Consider the following 19,857-nt stretch of genomic DNA (forward strand, 5'->3'; position numbering starts at 1 on the left):
CCAAGTCCGAGTGTTGATTGATTAGATTTGGTCTCACTGAACCTAAACAATCTTGTTTTTTTTAACATGAAGAGATAAAAGACGCCATTGCAATTGCCGGAAATACTAGGCCTAGTAAACACCAAGTGCAAAGATAATCTTCATGTACATGATTGACATGATCTTCATGTTGGACATGAACTTGAACTTAAAAAAATCCATTTGGGGACCCGAAAATACTAGGCCTACTAAACACCAAGGGGGGGTTAGTCTACATGACTTAGGATACAAAGATCAAGCGCATTACTCAGTTTATGTCCTGATGTCGTTAGAGAACGCCAAAGATCATGTCATGTACATGATTATCCATGACTCAGGAGTTCATGTCCCAAGAGTAAACGACGGAAAGCGCTTTCCACCCGATTTTGAAAATCATGTACATGACACTCGCGGGACGCTCTCTCGGGCCTCTGTCTCTCGCACACTATCCCTCTCGTTTTCGCTCATTTTCACTCTTTGGTTCCCGCAACTCTCTTTCATTCTGCAACCCTCTCTGGTTCCCACAACTCTCTTTCGTTCTGCAACCCTCTCCGTTCTCTGCTCCCTCTTTTGTCTCCACCGTCCCTCTCCGGTCTCTCTCTCTCTCTCTCTCTCTCTCTCCGATCTCCATCTCTATGACGTCCTTCTCTCCTTCTCATACTCGCTCTCTCTCTGAACCTCCCGCTCGCTTCTCCCTCTCTCTTATCTCTCAATCTCTTCTCCCTTTCGGCATCTCACTCCTTTCTCCCTCATGCTATCATCTTTTCCCCCAAAAGACCTTCCAATTTCTTGCGGTTTCCCCTGTTTTAGTTTTGGTTTTCTTCGATTTTGACATTTGGGCTTCGATTTCTTAATTTTGACTTTCGATTTGACATTGATTTTAGCCATCGGCTTCAGTTTAACAGCCATCCTCCGTCTCCTCTCCCTCTCGACCTCCGTCGCAGAGCACGGGAGGTCAAACATCTGTTGCAGAGCTTCTCGCCTTCCCTCTCTTCTCCCTCTCTGTGTACCATCGGAGCGCCGCCTCTATCAGCGTTGCCCGCCGTCGTTGTCCACTGGCCCGTCGCCGTCACCATTGCCCACTGGCTCGTTGCTGAGGAAGACGACGATGGTTTTATTTTTCCTAAGTTTAGAAAAAATTAAACTATCATCATCAAAATCATTAATTTATAAATTTTATTTATAAAATATTTTTTTTTATTTAATATATTTATTTTATAATTACTATATTAAAATAGTGATTTAATAGTCATAATTAAAATATTGTTAAAATAAATATTTGATAAATTATTTTGGCATAATTATTCAATTGCTATAGTTAACTAAACCAATGCTTTTAAATTTTGTGATAATATATTATTAATTAATAATACATAAAATATATTATGTACAAATATATAGTGTGTTAAATTTATGATTAGATCAATTTTTTCTCTTAAATTATTCATTTTTAGGTTAAAGTATATCATATGTTATTAATAAATCAATAACTCAACATATTACTTTCGTTTTTGTTATTTATAACGTTATTTATTTATTATTTATAATTAATCATGTGTGTATTTCATTGGCTCGTGTAATTACCATATTAATGCATAATAGAATATTTAATTCAATTAATAAATATATTAATATATTTAATTATACATTAAATAACTTATTCGTGTAGTAATAATGATTATTTGACCTAATTTGGGGTTTAAGGATTATACTGTAATTAAGTGTACTGTAAAGGTTTAGAGATTCTCTTATTTTTTATGTTTTTCTCATATTAGGGTACTAACACTGGAAACTGTTTTTCTAGTACACATGACATGAATTATCAACACTAACACAAGTGCAAAGATGATCTTCGTGTACATGGCTGACATGATCTCTATCTTCATGTATCAATTTGGGGGACTTACCCCCTTTAAAGTGCGAAGATAATCTTCATGTATATAATTGATATGATCTTCATGCTAGACATCAACTAGAACTTAAAAAATCTATTTGGGAACTAACCCCGCAAAAAACCAGAGGGTTCGGGTTCTTCCCCCGATTTTTTTTATTATTTTTATTTTTTTTATCTGGCGCTCTTTCTCCCTTACGGCCTTCCTCCGCCGATTTTTTTTTTTCTTTCTCCCGCTCTTCTTCTTCTCGTCTTCTTTTCCCTTCTTCGTCTTCGCATATCTTCTCCCGTTACATCGTCGTCGCATATCTTCTTCCTTCATCGTCTTCGCATCTACTCTCCCTGTCTCTCTCGGCCTCCCTCTCCCTTCTCCCTCTCACTATTATCTTTTCCTCTAAAAATCCTCCCGAACTCGTTCGATTTCACCCATTTCGGTTTCGATTTCCTTCGATTTTCCCCATTTCGGCGTCAATTTCTTCGATTCTACTTCGATTTCCCTTGATTTCCCCATTGGGCTTCGGTTTTCCCCAAAATTCAGAAGGTAACCCTAAACCCTAATTTTTTTAATTAATTTACTGTTGTATTTGATTTAATCTTAATTTCTGTGTGCGGTATTTGTATTTATTGTTTAGTTTCTGCATAATTTCGGGATATGGGGTTAGGATTTATGGTATCTTGGGTTCAATTTCGTCTTTATAGGGTACAATTTCGGGTTTAGGGTATTTAGAGTATGGTTATGGTCAAGGTAGGGTTAATAGAAATTAGGGTTTAGGGGTTTAGAGTTTGGGGTAATAGGGTTTAGGGTTTGGGGCTTTTAGGGGGTTTAGTGTAAAAAGTTTATGGTTTGGTTCTGGAAATAGGGTTAGGGTTTAGGGTTTAGATTTTAGGGGGCTAATGGGTTTAGGGTTTAGGGGGTAATGGAGGATGGGTTTAGGGTTTAGGTGGTAATGGAGGGTGGGTTAGGGTTTATGGGGTAATGGAGGGTGGGTTGAGTCCAGTTCAAACGAGGCTGAGTTGCCTACACAGGCGTCCATTAGCCAATGAAACCCGACCCCCCATCACTGATGAGGTACGGTTCGTAGCAACTCGTTTGGTGTATTTTAGATATTTTCTTTTGTTTTGCCCTTTGTCTCTTAGAGACCAAAGAGGCTGTGGGAGAGGAGGACGGAGCAGCAACAAAATCAGTTGTAAGATTTTTTGTGGGTTGATTTCGGTTTGTTGTAGTTTACTTACGTCTTAGGTCAGTTGGAAGATATAGTTGCTTCAATTGTCCATTCAGATGTACTTAGGTTTTTTGTAATAGGCTCCACATATAATAGAAATGAGCTATATATAATCTTTCTTATTCCATAATATGTATATATTTATTATTTTATCTTACCAATCTTTTTTTATTATTTCAGATTTATTCAACTTACCCTTATAGCAATTGGTTCGATCTGAGATTCTTTGCGTTTCTGCTCCTTGGTGGTCTTCTCGTTGCACCTCGTGGGGTTCTTTCTTCGGATGTTGGAAGTGGGTTTCTGAGTTGGAGATCACTGAAGGTTCTTTGACTGCTTACAGAAGTTGTATTCGAGTTCAAGCGCCTCTGGTTAGTTCGATTTTAATCTTAATTGGGGGTTTTCATCTTCTGTACATTAGTCTCTGAAATGCATCGTGAGATAGCTGCTAAACAAAAAGTCCCTCACTCCTTGCGGATGGGAAGCAATGGTCATAGTCTCAGTTCTTCTGTTGGATAAAAAAAAAATTTTAGAAATCGTCTTGAGCTTCGTTCAGGAAAAGAACCTTAGTTTTAGGAAAAGGCCCTAACAGGGCCTATATGTTTTTCAAATTCTCACTTGTGTATTTTTTATTATTTATTTATTATTATTATTATTATTTTGACTGTTGATTACACACTCATAACCCCTTTAGCCCTGGTGAGACTTGAACCAAAGACCTTTCACCAAAAAAACCCCATGTGACCATGAAGCCAAAGGCCCAAGTCTCCCATGCCTTTTTTTTTGTATGAAACCGCAGAAATGTCTTATTATGCTCTGAACTGCAGCTTTATCTTTATCTTGTTCTTTCCTTAGAATGATCTTTAATGCTGTAAATCATTAAAAAAAAATGAAAACTCTTCAAAGCTATGTTGATTCCTATTGTGTAATACATTGAAACTATGAATGGCCAAGCTGGCGTAGCCAACTTGGTGTTTGAGGTGGCATAAACCATTTAGGATATGTGTCAACTCATAGAAGCTGTATGAAACTTAGTGAGGAAATTATAAGATATCATTAAGGTATTAAAAATGAAGTTGATAAACTTACAAGGGAGAACTCTGATAGGGGAATAGTTGTGTTGGGTTCAAGGTTATTCACCCGACAGAACTAATAATCAGGTCGGGTTCAGTATCTTTTTGTATTATTTCTCATATAGACACCACAATTGCATGCATTGAGGGTAATATGTATGTTAACTTCACCTGGCATGCCAATGCCTCTGATTATCTAAGATTACTTTTAAACATTGAAAATTATCATAACTGATTGGTTGATCTGACTTGAGCTAATTGAACCCGATTAGTTTAATGTGATTCTTGCTATCTTTATTTAACAAGACTTCTTAAACCTTATTTATCTAAATTATGATACCTGGGAATATATTTATCAACTTGGAGTTCAAGGTGGCACAAACCATTTAGGATCTGAGTCAAGTCATAGAAGCTGTATGAATCTTTAAATTTTGTATTTGACATCTTATTTTACTGTAAATCTATTTGATAAACATGGTAATGTACGAGACAGATTAATAATTTCTATTTATTTCATTGGGAAAGGAACTAAAATGAAATTTTAAAAAATTTCATGTAATTTCCTAGTAAGGCACTAATAGGATTTTAATACTGAAGTTTTTTTGGAAATATATATCCTAGGAAAAGTATTTCTAGCTTTTCCTGGGATATTAATTTCCTACGAGGGGCACTAATGGGGTCTTAACCTCTACATGTTTGCTTCTCATACCAATGGGAAACAATTGAGAGGTGCAAGGCATGTATTTTTAATACAATTTTGTACTTGTTTGAAACATTTTAGTATGATTGATGGTGCAACATATGTAAAAAATTTAGTATGATTGATGGTGCATCATATGTAAATTGAGGGACACAAGACATGTGTTTTTCTCTCCATTTTCGCTCGCTTGCGTGCTCGCTCTATTCTTAGTCATTGATTATAGATTAGGTCTTCTAACTAATTTGGTTATCTGTTTTCACTGCTGTTATTGTCGTGGGTATGTCATTGTTTGGCTTGGAAATAATTGTGATTACCCGCTTGGTTATGTTTGAATGCCATTACCAATCTCTGCTTATTATTTTGCAAACAATATTATTTTGCTCGCAAATGAGAATGGTCTGGCTTTTCTTTGGATTTCTATTAGGTTTATTATTTTAGTCTAGTGGTTTTATCTTTTTTTTTTTAAATGATGCTGATTTTTATTAAGACAAAAGCTCAAGAGAGAGAGCATATTACAAAGGAGGGAAGCCTTCCCAAACAATGAGAGATTGTTGGGAAGTTCCGAATTTTGCCAATTTATTAGCCAAAGAGTTGGCTGATCTAGGAATGAGATTCCAATTACAATGTGTGGAAGATACAATGTCAGCAATACTATCAGTGATGGGTTAGTGGCGCCAAGGAGGGAAGCTGTCTTTGGAACACCAACTAATAACCGTCTTCGAGTCGCCTTCAATGATTAACTTGCCATGGAGACGATCCCTGAAGATTTGGAGGCCGAACAACAGAGCACTAACTTCAGCAATATTAGAATCGGCAATGCCTACCGGACCAACATAAGAAAGAATAAGGTCTCCATTGTGACCTCTGAACACACCACCTGCTCCAGTTGGCCCAGGACTGCCAACAGCACTACCATCAAAATTCAGCTTTATGCAGTCGCAAGGGGGAGGATCCCAGATAGCCATACTCGGAGTTCTGCTTGGGCCAGACATATGAGCGATCAAATTTCATTTTTCCTGAAGGGAAACCCCCGATAGAGTGGCAAAATCCTTCTTTGTATGAAGCCAGTTCGAGATGAGGCCAACGGCATGAGAAGCCGTGTTGTCTGGGGTGTTAGTTTTGGAGTTGAATCTCCGGTTATTCCGCTCAAGCCAAATGCACCATGGAACATGCGCAAGACAGGCCGAAAGAATTAACTTGTCCAACCGAGGAAGGAGAATCCCTCGAACCATCTCAAAGGTGCCAAAGAGGTCCTGATGTAGCCCCACATGGAGCCTAAATTTCTGAAAGATCTTCATTCAAACTTGCCACGAAAATCTAGTGTAAGATGACATACTGGACTGTCTCTTCGCACTCTCCGCAAAGGGGACAAGAAATATCAGGTGCAGTGAAGCCTCTTCTATGAAGGTTGTCTGAAGTAAGAATCTGTTCTTTGATGGTTGACCACATGAAAAATTTGATTTTGCTTGGTGTTGAGAGTTTCCAAGCCAGATTCGCCTTGTGCTCATGAATATTGATATGAGAGTACGCCGAAGTGACAGTGAATCGGCCATTATTACTGGGCTTCCAAATCAGCTTATCAACCGAGTGTTCCTGGATAATAGTGCTATTGAGTTTTGTAAGGAGAGAGCAAAAAGCCAACAATTCCTCATCATTTAATCCCGGGAGTTCACGAAGTTCTTGTTTAACATACGAATTCATATACCGAGCAATTCTCTCTTCTGATCAAATGCAAAGGAATGCTTACTAGTGATATACTGCCTTTCAAATTCTTTTGTTGGACATCTTGAAGTTTGTTTATGATAAAAGATGATTGAAGTTGATACTTATTGTTTATCAGGATAAATAATAACAAATAGTGTTGTGAAGCATTTTATATGAGGAGGAAAGGGAATCCAGTTTATTGTCATTTGTACCTTTTCGAAAGATCTACCAAATCATGTTATTTTTTAGGTGAAGGATGACCATACGAATGAGATTTGGAAGAGTCAAAATTGAATTAATTGTTGCATTTTGTTTTCGATTGCTTAAATTTGTTTGGTATTTTTCTTGGGGGGAAACTTTGAATCATGTTTTAGAAGGACGAGGACTTCGAAAATCCAAAATTTTAAAACGGGGAAGTAGGATGATCATTTAGATGTATGAGTTGAAGGCCCTCATATCATTTGGGTCTTATCATTTCAAAAAAAAGTCTGTTGCAACTTTTGAAAAGTAGGTCAATTACAACATTCATGAAACTTCTTTTCTTCCATTGAAGCAAATTCATTAGAATCTAATCTGGTTTGCAAAATGAGAAACATAAGATGCATAGTGGCAATAAGGAAAGAAATATTTGAGATAAATGTTTCAAAATCGTAATAGTAAAAATAGACAAAAAAAGTCAAGATCATTTAATGAAATTTAGGATCAGTCAAAAAAATCAAAATGGTTTGAAATCTTAATGTAGGCAAACAGTCACCAATGAGAAGGACAGTGATATCATTTAGTGAAATTTGGCAAAAAATAAATAGAAGAATGGTTATTTCTATAGATAAATTGATGACCATGGAGAAAGTCCAAAAATATGATGGAGGAAATTTTCTAAGCCTGCAATGGAGCTAGAAGATAAATGATTGAGCAATTTATACAATGGACCATTATTTGTGAGTTAATGCTTTAACAATGCCGGCAATGTTATTTGATTTCTAAACAAGTGTTTCTCTATTCTTGTTGTAGATTTGCTTCGTGCTTTTGCTTTTGAATTGGAATGCAGAGTTATCTTTTTTTTTCAAATTATTTATTTGTGTTCTTTGTGTCTTTATGTACATAACTTTCAACTGATAATGCAGGTTTTATTACTCTTTGGAAACATTGGAAGAATGCTTCCTGGAGTGAAGTTTATCTCTCGGGATCAGCTTAATAGGGTAAACATAAAAAAAACTTCTTTGATTTTTCTTATACTCCCCCTCCCCTCCCCTTCTGCCCCCAAAAAGAAAGGTTATGTAGTTGGATTTATCTGCTTGAGGATGTTTCTTTAATTAATTACCCAATACTGATACCAAATCTTAATTTTGGTGTGACAGACATCGGATGTCGATTCTCAAACAAAAAAAAGGAAAAAATCTAGTATGACAAAGAGACATAAGAAAAGGAGGTCTGACTATAGCAGTTCTGAGAGTGAAGAACTTCAGAAGATCCAGAAAACTTCAAGAAGAAAAAAAAAGCAGTACTCCAGTGGTTCTTTGTCTTCTTCATCAATGGTTGGAAGTTCAAGTGATTTTGATTCCGAGACAGAACAACAAACTAAAAAGAAAAATAAAAGGAGTAAAAGGAGGGAGAGGCATTATGGTCAGAACTCCAGTTTTGAAGAAAACAAAAAGACAAAGAGAAGACCGAATAGGAATGAGAACTATCTGTCCGAGACTCATTTGTCATCAGATTCTGAAAATGAAGATTCCACTTCTTTTCGTAGAAAAAATGGCCATAAAAAGGAAGGTGGGAAACATAAAAAGGAGCAATATAATGGTAAGAATGATGACTTTTTGGGTATATGTAGTATTTGTTTGTTTATTAGCATGTTGGTTTAAGTATTTTTAGCTCATAGATTTGGATGGTTTGGTTTAATGTTCTTTCTAGATGTCAGCAAAGAGGAAGATGAGAAAGGAGTCAAAAGGAAAGATATTGGCCTGGAATGGATGCTTAAGCCTTTGAGCAAGTCAGACACAGACACAAGAAGTGAAGAACCAGTGGAGGAACCTCGGGATGATGAGGTAAGCAGCAACCTCTTTTGTATTTTTATTTGTTAATGTTTATGTTCAGCATTGAAGATCTATGAAAACTATTTTGATGGCAACATCTATCATGCATATTGAAATCTAATAACTTGTCGAATTGTGTGGGGGAAGGACTGAAGGCCTTTTGCATTCCTGTATTGGTGAAACTCTTAGAGAGTTTCAAGATGCTAACAATCAAGTAACTAAAACCATTTTTGCTTCTTTGTCAAATAAGATTTTAGCAAGTAAAAAAGTTGATACAAAGCTCTCTGAAAGGAGAGAAAAGTAAATGGTTTAGAGAAAAAATATAATCCAATCATCTAATACAAGACAATTTTGAATTAACAACAATGAGTTAAATCTGACTTCGAAACCAGTAACAAGTTGTTGATCAGTCACTCCTAGAGTTTAATGGAGATTCTCAAGTTATAGATGAAAAAAAGTCTCTACATGCTTTACCTCCTTTTTCTTATTTTTGCCTTTATTTTGCTAGGTTAGTCTTGTCTTCATGCAAGGTCCTCAAATTGCTCTAGCTCAAATGTTTCAAAAGAAGCTTCACTGGAAATGCATTTGTGGTTGCATCTATTCATCCAAGCGCACAACTATGATGTGGATCGTTCTCTTACTCATCTGATCTGTCATTTTGAGATCTAAGTTGTGATCATCTCAATTATATATCAGGTGTTTACTAACGTGACCTTCCCTAAAAATAACAATAGAAAAACACATCAAATTTCACTTGGGCAGAAGCAAGACATTATTTATCTCGTGTTGAGATTTGGTAGACACAAGTGGTGTTGTTTGTAGGATGTAAGTATTGTGGGAATACCTGAGGAAGGCCAACAAAGTAATGTCATTGACTTTTTTTTTTTTTTTTTTTGTTTTTGAAATAGTAGTTAACTCATGATAGGTCATTTAGCTGACTCCAACATGGGATAAAGTTAGAGGCGACGATGATTTGTCTTTCGCTTGTACATATTAAAATGTTTGTTTTTTATATCCCTACCATCTTCTGTTTGGAAAACTTAAAATATTTAAGTTTTCTCCTCCTTTTTCGTGAGACGAACTTGTGTATTTTTTTTGGAACTCATCTATCTTTTGATTTTGAAATTCAGATTTTTGGTTTGAAAAGGAAATTCTCAGTGTTTGTAAAATAAATATTCTTGATTGAACCTTTTGTTACTTTGTTTAAATTAGACTCTTTTTGGGAAATACATGACCCTTTTGTCAAGGGATTCAAATGAAATCCTTGTTTTTTGAGTTCCTTGGATTGGTCTCCGTATTGTGGAGTCTATTGAGGTGATTCTTTTGTGTTTGACAGGCTAGAAGTGGGATAAAACTATTCTTACCGATCTAAATTTCTACTTTCATTATTTGAATTTGTAGAGTGTCTTTGTGAATTTTGAATATATGGTCCTTGTGTCTCCCATTTTTTCTGCATTTTTATCTTCTATATTTTGGTGCACCCTCTAGTTAGGGTTGTCCCTCTTGTTTGTCTTTATTATTTCTTTTCTTTCCCATCAATATGCCATAGGCTGTGATGCTTCTTGACATGGTGTTGCTATTAAGGGAGAGAAGGAAAAGGGAACTACTGAGAGCAATATTAATCTTCCTATTTGGTTCATTTTTATAGTTATTGTTCAAATTGGGACTCCATGTTATATAGTCATAGCTTTTTTTCTTTCATTATTTTTCTTTTCTTTTTTTGAAATAGATATATTCTCCAGCTTGAGGAGGGGCTATAGGATACTGGAGTAGGTGTTGGTGTTGGTGTAGTTTGGCGCAAGAATGTTTCTGACAATTTCAAAGCTCAATTGGCTGTACTAAAAATTTTTTTTTGACGAATTTTTGTGACATAATTAGGACAAAGTCAACTCGGTATGTTTGATTGTGGGTCATCTACACATGTATTTAGCAAGTTGAGCATATGACTTTAGCCTGTGACAATGACCTAAGTGGAGCTCAAACTATGGTAGGCTTGGGCTCAACTTGAACCATAACCACTAGGCTTGAGCAAAATTCCTATGTCTCAAGCTTGACTGTTAATGAGGGGAGGGATGCTGTTGTGCTTCCTAGCTAGCTATGACAATGAGCTAAGTAGAGCTCAAATTATTGTAGGCTTGGGCTGAACTCGAATCATAACCACTAGGCTTGAGCTCGGCTTGGGCAAAATTCCTATGTGCCATGGCGCTTCCAAGAGTCATGGAGTATGGAATTTGAGGGTCATGGCAGAAACCAGGAGAGGGTTTGACCTCCCTTTCCCTCTCTATTCTTTGTTGAAATAGGGTTGCAAAAGGGAGGAGAGGAGGAAGAGGGGTGCTACCCTCCCCTTCTCAAGATTGAAGAAATAGAATGAGGGGGATGCTTCTCCTGGTGCAAAAAAGGGGGGAGGGTTGCACTTGGCACCCCTCCTCACCTCTCCTCTCTATCGAAACACTTTCTGACAGAGCGAAAGAGAGGAAAGAGAAGAGAAAGACGAGAAAGGGACATACTTGGAAGAGCCAAAGAGGAAGTGGCTGTGTCGAGGGATTAGGAGAGAAATTAGGGCATCTCCTCTTCTCTTATATATAAGATGATATTTTTTTAAAAGATATAATCTCAAGCCATTGAGCCAACCCAAACCACACTCGAGCTCAGCTTAAGGCTTGAGCATAAAAACTGAGTTGAGCCTAAGCCGACTCGGCTTCGTGTCTGCAAGCTTGAGGGAGTTGGAAAGGAGACCTTGTGTCTATGGAATTTGTTAATGAAGTTGTTTTTAGCGTTAGTGCTCTCTAAGTATGAAAATAATGTAATTTATCTTTATAGATAGCTGATAATGAGGTCACATCTGTATTATGCTTGCTGCTCTTCTCTCTTTCATCCTCAGATTTCATATTACACTCTGACTTCTAAATCTAACACTTTTAAGATGGACTGGATGTGGGGATCTTGTTTTTTTTTTTTTTTTTTTGGGTTTGCAATGTACAAGAAGGGCATCCACCACTACAACAGTAGGAGGTGAAAGGGACGAAGTTGCAAGAAATTATCAATTGACCCTAAAAGATAGACACTTGATATACATTAGACCAAAATTGGAATATGTTATAATGAACCATGGAATTTATATTTTATTTATTATTATTTAAACCAATCCTATTTTGCAAGGATCCTTTTGACTGGGCCAGAAGAGTTATGATTATAATTTACTCCTTTTGCAGTTTTTGCAGTCAATTAATGATTCCGTGGACCACTTATTCCTGTTCCATCTTTTTTTTTTTTTGAAATGATGAAAATTTTATTCTAGAGCAAACCTTACAAGAATAAGATCTTAGGAAGGAGGAAAATTGACGGCTCTTTGGCATCGTGCTTGGCATCTCCTTCCTTTAGCATCTTTATGCATCAGAATGCTTTGATTTCTTTGTCTAGTTGTGGGAAAAAATCTTTGGAAGACTTGTCTAGCTATCACGCCTTGGTACTTACGGGCTGAAAGATATAACAGGGTTTTTAATCCTAACAGTGACAGATCTGAGATTGTCAAGGGCAGTATTGATTTCATGTTCATTCATGGGTGGCCACATGTGGAGTACCATGTCAGACATAATTGGCCAGTGATTTGTTTGCCACGTCGATTAGCAAACCATAAATTAATCAAGAATGGGCCCTGCCTAATCTACATGCTAAGACGATTTTGACATTAGCTCCTTTGGTAACCCTAGCCAGGCTGGATTTGGAAGTATTTTAGAGATTATTTGTGCTAGGGTCTTCTCCTATGCTGGTCTACTGAGACATTAGGATTCCACTATAGCTGAAACTCATGCCCTTCTTAATGGATTAAGAGTTGTCTGTCAAACGCCTAGCTAATACAACCTAAAAGACTGGTGTCTTAAGTGCGGAAAACCAAGTACCTAACCCATCAGTGATGGACGGAACCACCTAGCTCTGACACCCACTGTTCCCGTTATCTACCGCTTCACCCGGGATTCGAACATGGAACATGGTGCCCAGCTCTGATACCATGTCAAACGCTTAACCAATACAGAACCCATCAGAATACTTAACCCATCAGTGGTGGACAAAACAACCCAGGTGGACGGTACCACCTAGCTCTGACACCCACCGCTCCCGTTTCCTACCGCTTCACTCGGGATTCGAACGCGGAACGTGGTGCCCAACTCTGATACCATGTCAAACGCGTAGCCAATACAACCCAAAAGACCGGTCTGTTAGGTGTGGAAAGCAAAATACTTATCCCATCAGTGGTGGACGGAACAACCCAGGTGGACGGTACCACCTAGCTCTGACACCCACCGCTCCCGTTTCCTACCGCTTCACTCGGGATTCGAACGTGGAACGTGGTGCCCAACTCTGATACCATGTTAAACGCCTAGCCAATACAACCCAAAAGACCGATCTGTTAAGTGTGGAAAGCCAAGTACCTAACCCATCAGTGGTGGACAGAACCACCCAGGTGGACAAAACCACCTAGCTCTGACATTGTCAAAGCCTAATTTCTTCATGGAAGGTGACTCTGCAAGTGTCATTAGGTGGTGCATTAAGAAGACGGTTTCCCCATGGTGGTTTCTCCCACTATTTGAGGAAATTCATGACCTTACCTCACCTCTTTCTATTTCCTTGCATCGTGTTCCCAGTCTGCCAATGCTGCAGCAGATAAGCTAGCTTGCGATGACATTAATCTTTTGGACCTTGTTGTTTTTAGTCCAGAATTGTAATGTCTACTTCTTTAATCCTGTATTGTTTTTGTTTTGTTAGTCTTTGTAAATGATTGTTGCTTACACTGCGGACTATCCTCAATGCTGTAATGGGGCAGTCCTTGTACATTCCTCTTCTCTGCTAATAAAAATTCTCTCACCATACAAAAAAATTAAAGGATCTTTTTGGTTTGTACAGAGAGATCTAAGCATGCTTCAAAAAAATCTAGATGTGCTTATATTACTTATGTGACTTTTGACTAATTATATTACTGTTGAACAATTTGAATTTAACATGTAGCTACCATTTTGTGATGTCTTCTTATGCATTTTTTAAGTAGTTAATTTTTTGTGGTTGGCAGGTAATGGAACCAAATCTGAAAGAATTGAATCCCTATCTCAAAAACAGGGGAAGTGGTTATCCAGAAGATGAAACACAGACAGGGGCAAGCAAAGGCCAGCTTCTGCCTTCTTCAGTTGTTGGTGATGGTGGTGCAAGCTGGAGACTCAAGGCACTAAAACGTGCTAGGGAACAGGCAGTTCGAGAAGGCCGCAAGTTTGAGGAGGTCAATTTCTTGTTTATCTGTGCAAATTGTTCAATAGTTTTTCTATATTAATTTCTTTTTAATGCGTACACTTGTATATCTGCAACAGGTTATTGAAGAACGGTGGGGCTCACTAGGTCAAATGACCATATCTGTGGCGTCTCAGAGAGCGGCCCCTGCCCATGCACATTTACGTGCTATAAAAGGCAGGAGGATGGGCTCAACAGAAAAATGTGAAGACCGAATAGGGAAGAGTACAGAGAGGTCTCTTGAGGACAATCATAAATACTTGCAGGATGTCTCTGTTCAACATCCAAAAATGAGGGAGCCAAAGGTTCATGATTCCCTATCATGGAGGAAAAAAAAGAACAGACAGAAGATGTTTGCTGAAGGTGATCAGATTATCTCCGAAGCTGCATCCAGCCTGAACCGGTTTGCAAATGATGGGAGCTTCATGAATGAGTTCAGAGGACATGATGCTAAGGCTGAGTATGGTTCTTCTGATTTGAACCTTGAAGAAATCAAAAGGTCAGATGTGCCTTCATCAAACTCTAGCATTTGTCAGGTTAACAAGAGTGTGCTAACTGGAAATCAATTAGCTGCTAAGGTTCTGCAGCTTCGCATGAAAGGAAAGCATGAAGAAGCTGAGTCATTGTTGGTGAGACAACATTTCACTAAGTCACTGCAACAACTTTCTATGCTTCCTCTTACCTGAAGCAGCCATACTTTTACCTGACCTCTGTTGTTTTGTGATGTTTGTATGCCATCAGAAAGAAGCAGAGACTATGACAGTGGATGATGAGGCTACAGCTAAGGCAACTGGTGGGGAGGATGCAGGAATTCAAAATAGGTAAAGTGCTGGAAGTATGATTATAGAGGACTCTTACAGTTGATCATTTAAAAGGAAATTTTCTTTGCTGAAAGACTTTCTAGTTTATGCATTGAATTATCTTACATTGCTGTTATTCAGAAAGTGTAGAATTGGCTTTTTCTACTAAAATTTCTCATAGTTTGCTGTTCATGATATAATCCATATACCTTTTTTACAATTGGCCCTTTTCTTACATTGAACTAATATAATCTGCATTGAGTCAGGTGCGTCAGTCGGGATTCACCCAGCCATTGGAAGAAACTGGAAGATGATGCTGACGCACATTTGGCACGGAAAATAATGCAAAATAAACAGTTTACACTCTCTGGTCGAGTGGATGATGAGTATGAATTTGATGATGATTCTAGTAAGAAAAAGAATCGAAGGAGAGAAGGTGCCTCTGAGCAAAAATTAGCTGAAAGAAATATGTCTAAACGCATCGTTACTCAGCAGGAGCGCTGCCAATTTTGTTTTGAAAATCCAACTAGGCCAAAACACCTAATTGTTTCAATAGCTTATTTTACATACTTAATGCTGCCACAGTGGCAGCCTGTTGTTGAAGGCCATTGCTGCATCCTAACAAAAGAGGTATTCTTTTTCCTTCTTTTCCTTGTATTCTTACTTTGACATGCAATATTCAATCATGTTTTTTATCAGTTTATGTTTCTATTTTCATTTACCTTTGAGCTTGGTTCTTAATGGTGTGGTTTTATGTATACAGCATGAGTCTGCCACGAGAAGTGTTGATGATAATGTGTGGGAGGAAATACGAAATTTCAAAAAGTGCCTTATAATGATGTTTGAAAAACAGGAAAAGGATGTATTGTTTCTAGAAACTGTATTGGCGCTAGCAAAGCAAAGACGCCATTGTATGGTTGAATGCATACCTCTACCCCGTGAGAGAGCAAAGGAAGCACCGCTTTATTTTAAAAAGGTCAGTCCTGTATATTATTTGTGAAGAGTGTATTATCTTTTTTGACATGTGTAAAGAATCTATAATCTTCTCATCATTCAAAGTTCTGTAATAATGTTATTTTATCCTTGTCTATTTTTGTTATTCTTCATAATACTAAAAAGTGTATTTTTCAATGCTTGGTTTGAGTTCCATAATACATGCAAATTCAATTTTTCATTTTTTCTTTGTAGATATATACTCTTTGATCCATTAGCTTACATCATTAAATCTTCTTTATTTTAGTTTGCCATGCAAGAAGCATTTTGGTTTGGATCATTCTTCTAAGATATTTGCTGACATCTTTTCAGGCGATTGATGAAGCTGAAGATGAATGGAGCCAGCACAATGCAAAGAAGCTTATTGACACAAGTGAAAAGGGCCTCCGTGCTTCAATCCCCAAAGACTTCCCTTATTTCCATGTTGAATTTGGTCTTAATAGGGGCTTTGTTCATGTGATTGATGATGAGAGGAACTTTAAAGCTAATTTTGGTATCAATGTGGTAAGGGGAATGCTCCGCCTGCCAGAGGAAGACATGTATCGACGTCGAAAACAGGAATCAGTGGATATACAAAAGAGGGCTGTTGCAAGCTTTGCACGGGAGTGGGAACCATTTGATTGGACGAATCAGATCTAGTGGTGAGGGGCTTCAGGAGGTATGCCATTAGAGATATCCCTTTTTATAATTTTTTTATTTTGCTGGCGTATTTTTCTTTAGTATGCAGCTACAGATTTGTTCTTCGCCATGTTCTCCTGGACAACCTTGTTGCCAAATTATTGCCACTTCTATTGGACTTGCACTTTCAAGGAAAGTGTTGATCTCTGTCAAAGAGATGGTTAAATGGAACCTCTTTTGCATAGGAGCAATGGTGCAAAAGCAGGCAATTCTGAAGGTGTTAGTCATCAAAATAAGTGATGTTGTAGCCTTGAAAATGAGATTCTTTGTTGTCACTGTATATAATCTTCCCAAGAACTTCTAGGCCTTCTTATCTCCTTCTAGGAAACACTAGAAATTTGTTTCCGGGTAGAAGCAAATTTTTTTTAACCCTTAGTGCTTTACCTCCAAGGAAGGAATATCTGTGGAAAACCATCACTCGAAAGAAGGTGATTTCCTAGTCAATGGTTCCCTAATAGGATTCTTCAAATCCCAGGGTTCTGGAAAATTACAAGGTGCAGTCATATCCAAAAGCCTACGATCTCCTCTACCTTCCCATCTGCACCAAGGAATGTTGTGTTACACCTTCCAAACTGCTGATTGAGTTCTTCTCTCCCAAGTTGTCTAATCTGCATGGAGTTTTTCATCCCTTCCCTTCTCTCTTATTCTACTTCTTTGAATACCTCTTTCACAAAGTTTCTCATTTATAATTATGACGAGTATTTCATCTTCCAACCTCATATTGATCTTGGTATCAAAAGATGAAATAGCTTGCCACTCCTATTTCGCCTTCAATTCCTGTCCATTAAATGTCTCATTACTTTGTGGCTACAGGTGCCACAGCCTTCTCTAATCTTCAAATTTTTTACCTGAAAGATGGTTAGGTGAATCAGACTGAGTCCTGTGATACAGTTGATGCAGTTGATTCCGCACCCCATCAACTCTTCATTAGTTTTCAGCTGGGTAGATGCAGTTGAATTAAGGAGTGTTTTTTAGTCTTGTTTGAACCTTCCAATTCCTTGTGAAGATCGCTTGACACAATCATTGGTGCTGAGATTATTTTGTAGTAAATCCGTGACTCTTTTGCTTAGTAATAAGTTCCTTCTCTCTTTTAAGTTTTCATTATCAATGTCACTTCTTCTAATCCTATAGTTGATTGCATTTCTGTCACCCTTGTAGGGTTGCTTGTTCAGTTCCTCTATTATGTTATGTTGGAATAAATTAATTTTTTTATTGTGTGGTACTTCTACATTCATGGTGTTAATTAACATTTTTGCATTCATGTTTCCGAAATGCCTAAATAAAGTTTGTTAATAGCTTATTTAGATATAGTAAACTCTTGACATTGGAATTTAGCTTAGCAATTTTTTTTTTTTAATTGAAAGATTTAGTAACTGAGCTTTAAAACATTAGGGAAAAGAAACTTCATAAACTAGATTCTGCATAAAATCCGAGTCTGATATTTTCACTGAGCCTAATGACTTTTCTGCATATCTATCTTGCTTAAATGTTGGTTGAGACTATCCTATATAAATAATAATGAACTTTTATGTTGGCCCTGCTTTGCTACAGATTCAGGAGCTCTTTCTAGGATAGCTCAATTTATGGACTTAACTTAGGATCGGATTCGTTCAGTGGGTGAAGACTTAAAACTAGTGATGGTATTTTCTTATTCAGGGATTCTATTGAAACTTATCAACCGAAGTTCCAAACATATGAACAAAACAAGTACATCCAAAAATACGAGGGGCCACATCAAACAATTTACAATTGGGCTTTAAAACCTGAAGAACTTGACTACTTAAAACAGATGAGGGCATACAATTAACCAAGTAGCACCGAAGCTAAAATTGCATCTCCCCAAAAAGATTTAAGAACATTCATGTCGTAATAATGTCCTTGTAACCTCAAGGAGATGTCTATTTTTACGTTCAACCACCCCATTTTATTTTGGTGTATAAGGGCAGAGGACATTTGATGGGTAAATACCATGAGAAACACAAAATACTGAAAATTTATGGTTAAGATATTTCAAACCATTGTCAATACGAAGAACATAAACGCATGCACCAAATTAATTTTTTATTTCATTAAAAAAATTGAGGAATACATCAAGTACTGCGGACTTCTCTCGTAGGAGATACATCTAAGTGACTCTACTTGAATCATTAATGAACGACGCAAAATACTTAAAACCAAATGGGCTAGGAACCCGACATGGATCCCATATATCAAAGTAGAATAATTCAAACAATCCATCAAAGTGGAATAATTCAAACAACTTGTTGCTTTGACTACTTTAAGTATTCTCATTTCTACTTGTTTACATTATGTTTGTCTAATGATACGGTGTTTAGCTCATTTGTTACATCTAGGTTAGAGGGTTTTGGGCAATTGTGTTACCTACTTGTTTTCTTTTCTTTGGTTGAACAGGTTGAGGGAAAGCTTATGCAAGTGAAATCTAGGACAAAATGCTAACTCCAAGGCACAGTAGCTCAAGGGAGGAATGGAATTAACGTGTGCATGAACAGATGGGGCTTGGTTGTAAGCTTAAGAGTCATGAGAACCATCCCTTTTACCACAAAGGTGGGGATGTTGTATATTATGGCTGGAAGTGTTAATAGGAGCTTAAAGTAAGTGGAGAAAACGAAGTGGAAGACAATGGGCACAGTGAAGGATATGGGAGAATATTGGATCACATGCACGCACTTGGTCCAAGATGATCTTGATGAAGTTGACGAAAATTCTTTTAACATTCATCATGTATAAAACTTGTTCCGAATACCCGTTTTACAGGTAACCTTTGGGATTGTTTGTAGTCCATCATTTTGAATTCAGCTGGTTGAAATGAAATTATATAGCTTAGCTCTTAGAAACGTCAGTATGAACAAAGGTTGGACTGCTGGGAGGGAAAAAGGAGCCTTAACAAAAGATCTAACAAAGGTGGGATAAACAAAAAATTTCTAATAAATAGGCATCCTCACAATGCCTGAGTTTCTTTAAACCCTAGATTCATGATAAAAAAAGCCTCATATATGCAAACTTAAAAGGGTTTCTGTTTTCCTTCTTTCCCTTTTTTCCTTTTTCAATAGTTCGAACATTTTGCTCAAAGAAAAAAGTTTGAACGTGTTTATTCTTTTCTAGAAAAAAGTTCAAATATTTGGCATGTTATGTAGAATAACTAAATGCACAGAAATTACGATCTCCGAGGAGTGGCACTGGGGTAGCTTAAAATGGGTAATGCCCAGCCCTGCTCAATTTGTGTCATCAATTATCAAGAGCCAGATCAGAAGAACTTGATGATTTTATATATGTTTAATCAACATTAAACTGTGGTCGAAGCTGATAAAATCAAGTTCGAACTCATGAATCCTAACCTACGAGCTTTTTCTTTTTCAACTCACCTACTAAAAGTAAACACTTCTCTCCCTTGATACCAAGGACAAACGAGCCATTCAAAGTAAGACTTCGTGAAGACTTTGTGCCTTTCA

At 37.3% G+C, this 19,857-nt stretch overlaps 1 protein-coding gene across 1 annotated transcript; it reads left to right on the forward strand.

Moving 5' to 3' along the window:
• Positions 1-2,068: 2,068 nt before the first annotated feature.
• LOC137934187 (uncharacterized) lies at positions 2,069-19,237 on the forward strand. Its single transcript, XM_068778445.1, has 12 exons — positions 2,069-2,450; positions 3,313-3,500; positions 7,731-7,805; positions 7,965-8,406; positions 8,518-8,651; positions 13,705-13,908; positions 13,997-14,545; positions 14,658-14,737; positions 14,983-15,346; positions 15,480-15,692; positions 16,022-16,367; positions 18,800-19,237. Exons 3-11 carry the CDS (start codon positions 7,761-7,763, stop codon positions 16,346-16,348), a joined length of 2,358 nt encoding a protein of 785 aa, XP_068634546.1. The 5' UTR covers positions 2,069-2,450; positions 3,313-3,500; positions 7,731-7,760; the 3' UTR covers positions 16,349-16,367; positions 18,800-19,237.
• Positions 19,238-19,857: the final 620 nt, after the last annotated feature.

This window comes from Aristolochia californica, unplaced genomic scaffold, assembly GCF_029961685.1.
Source record: "Aristolochia californica isolate CCGP_79_NKW_82.1479 unplaced genomic scaffold, dmAriCali1.0.hap1 SCAF_6, whole genome shotgun sequence".
Classification (NCBI taxonomy): Eukaryota; Viridiplantae; Streptophyta; class Magnoliopsida; order Piperales; family Aristolochiaceae; genus Aristolochia; species Aristolochia californica.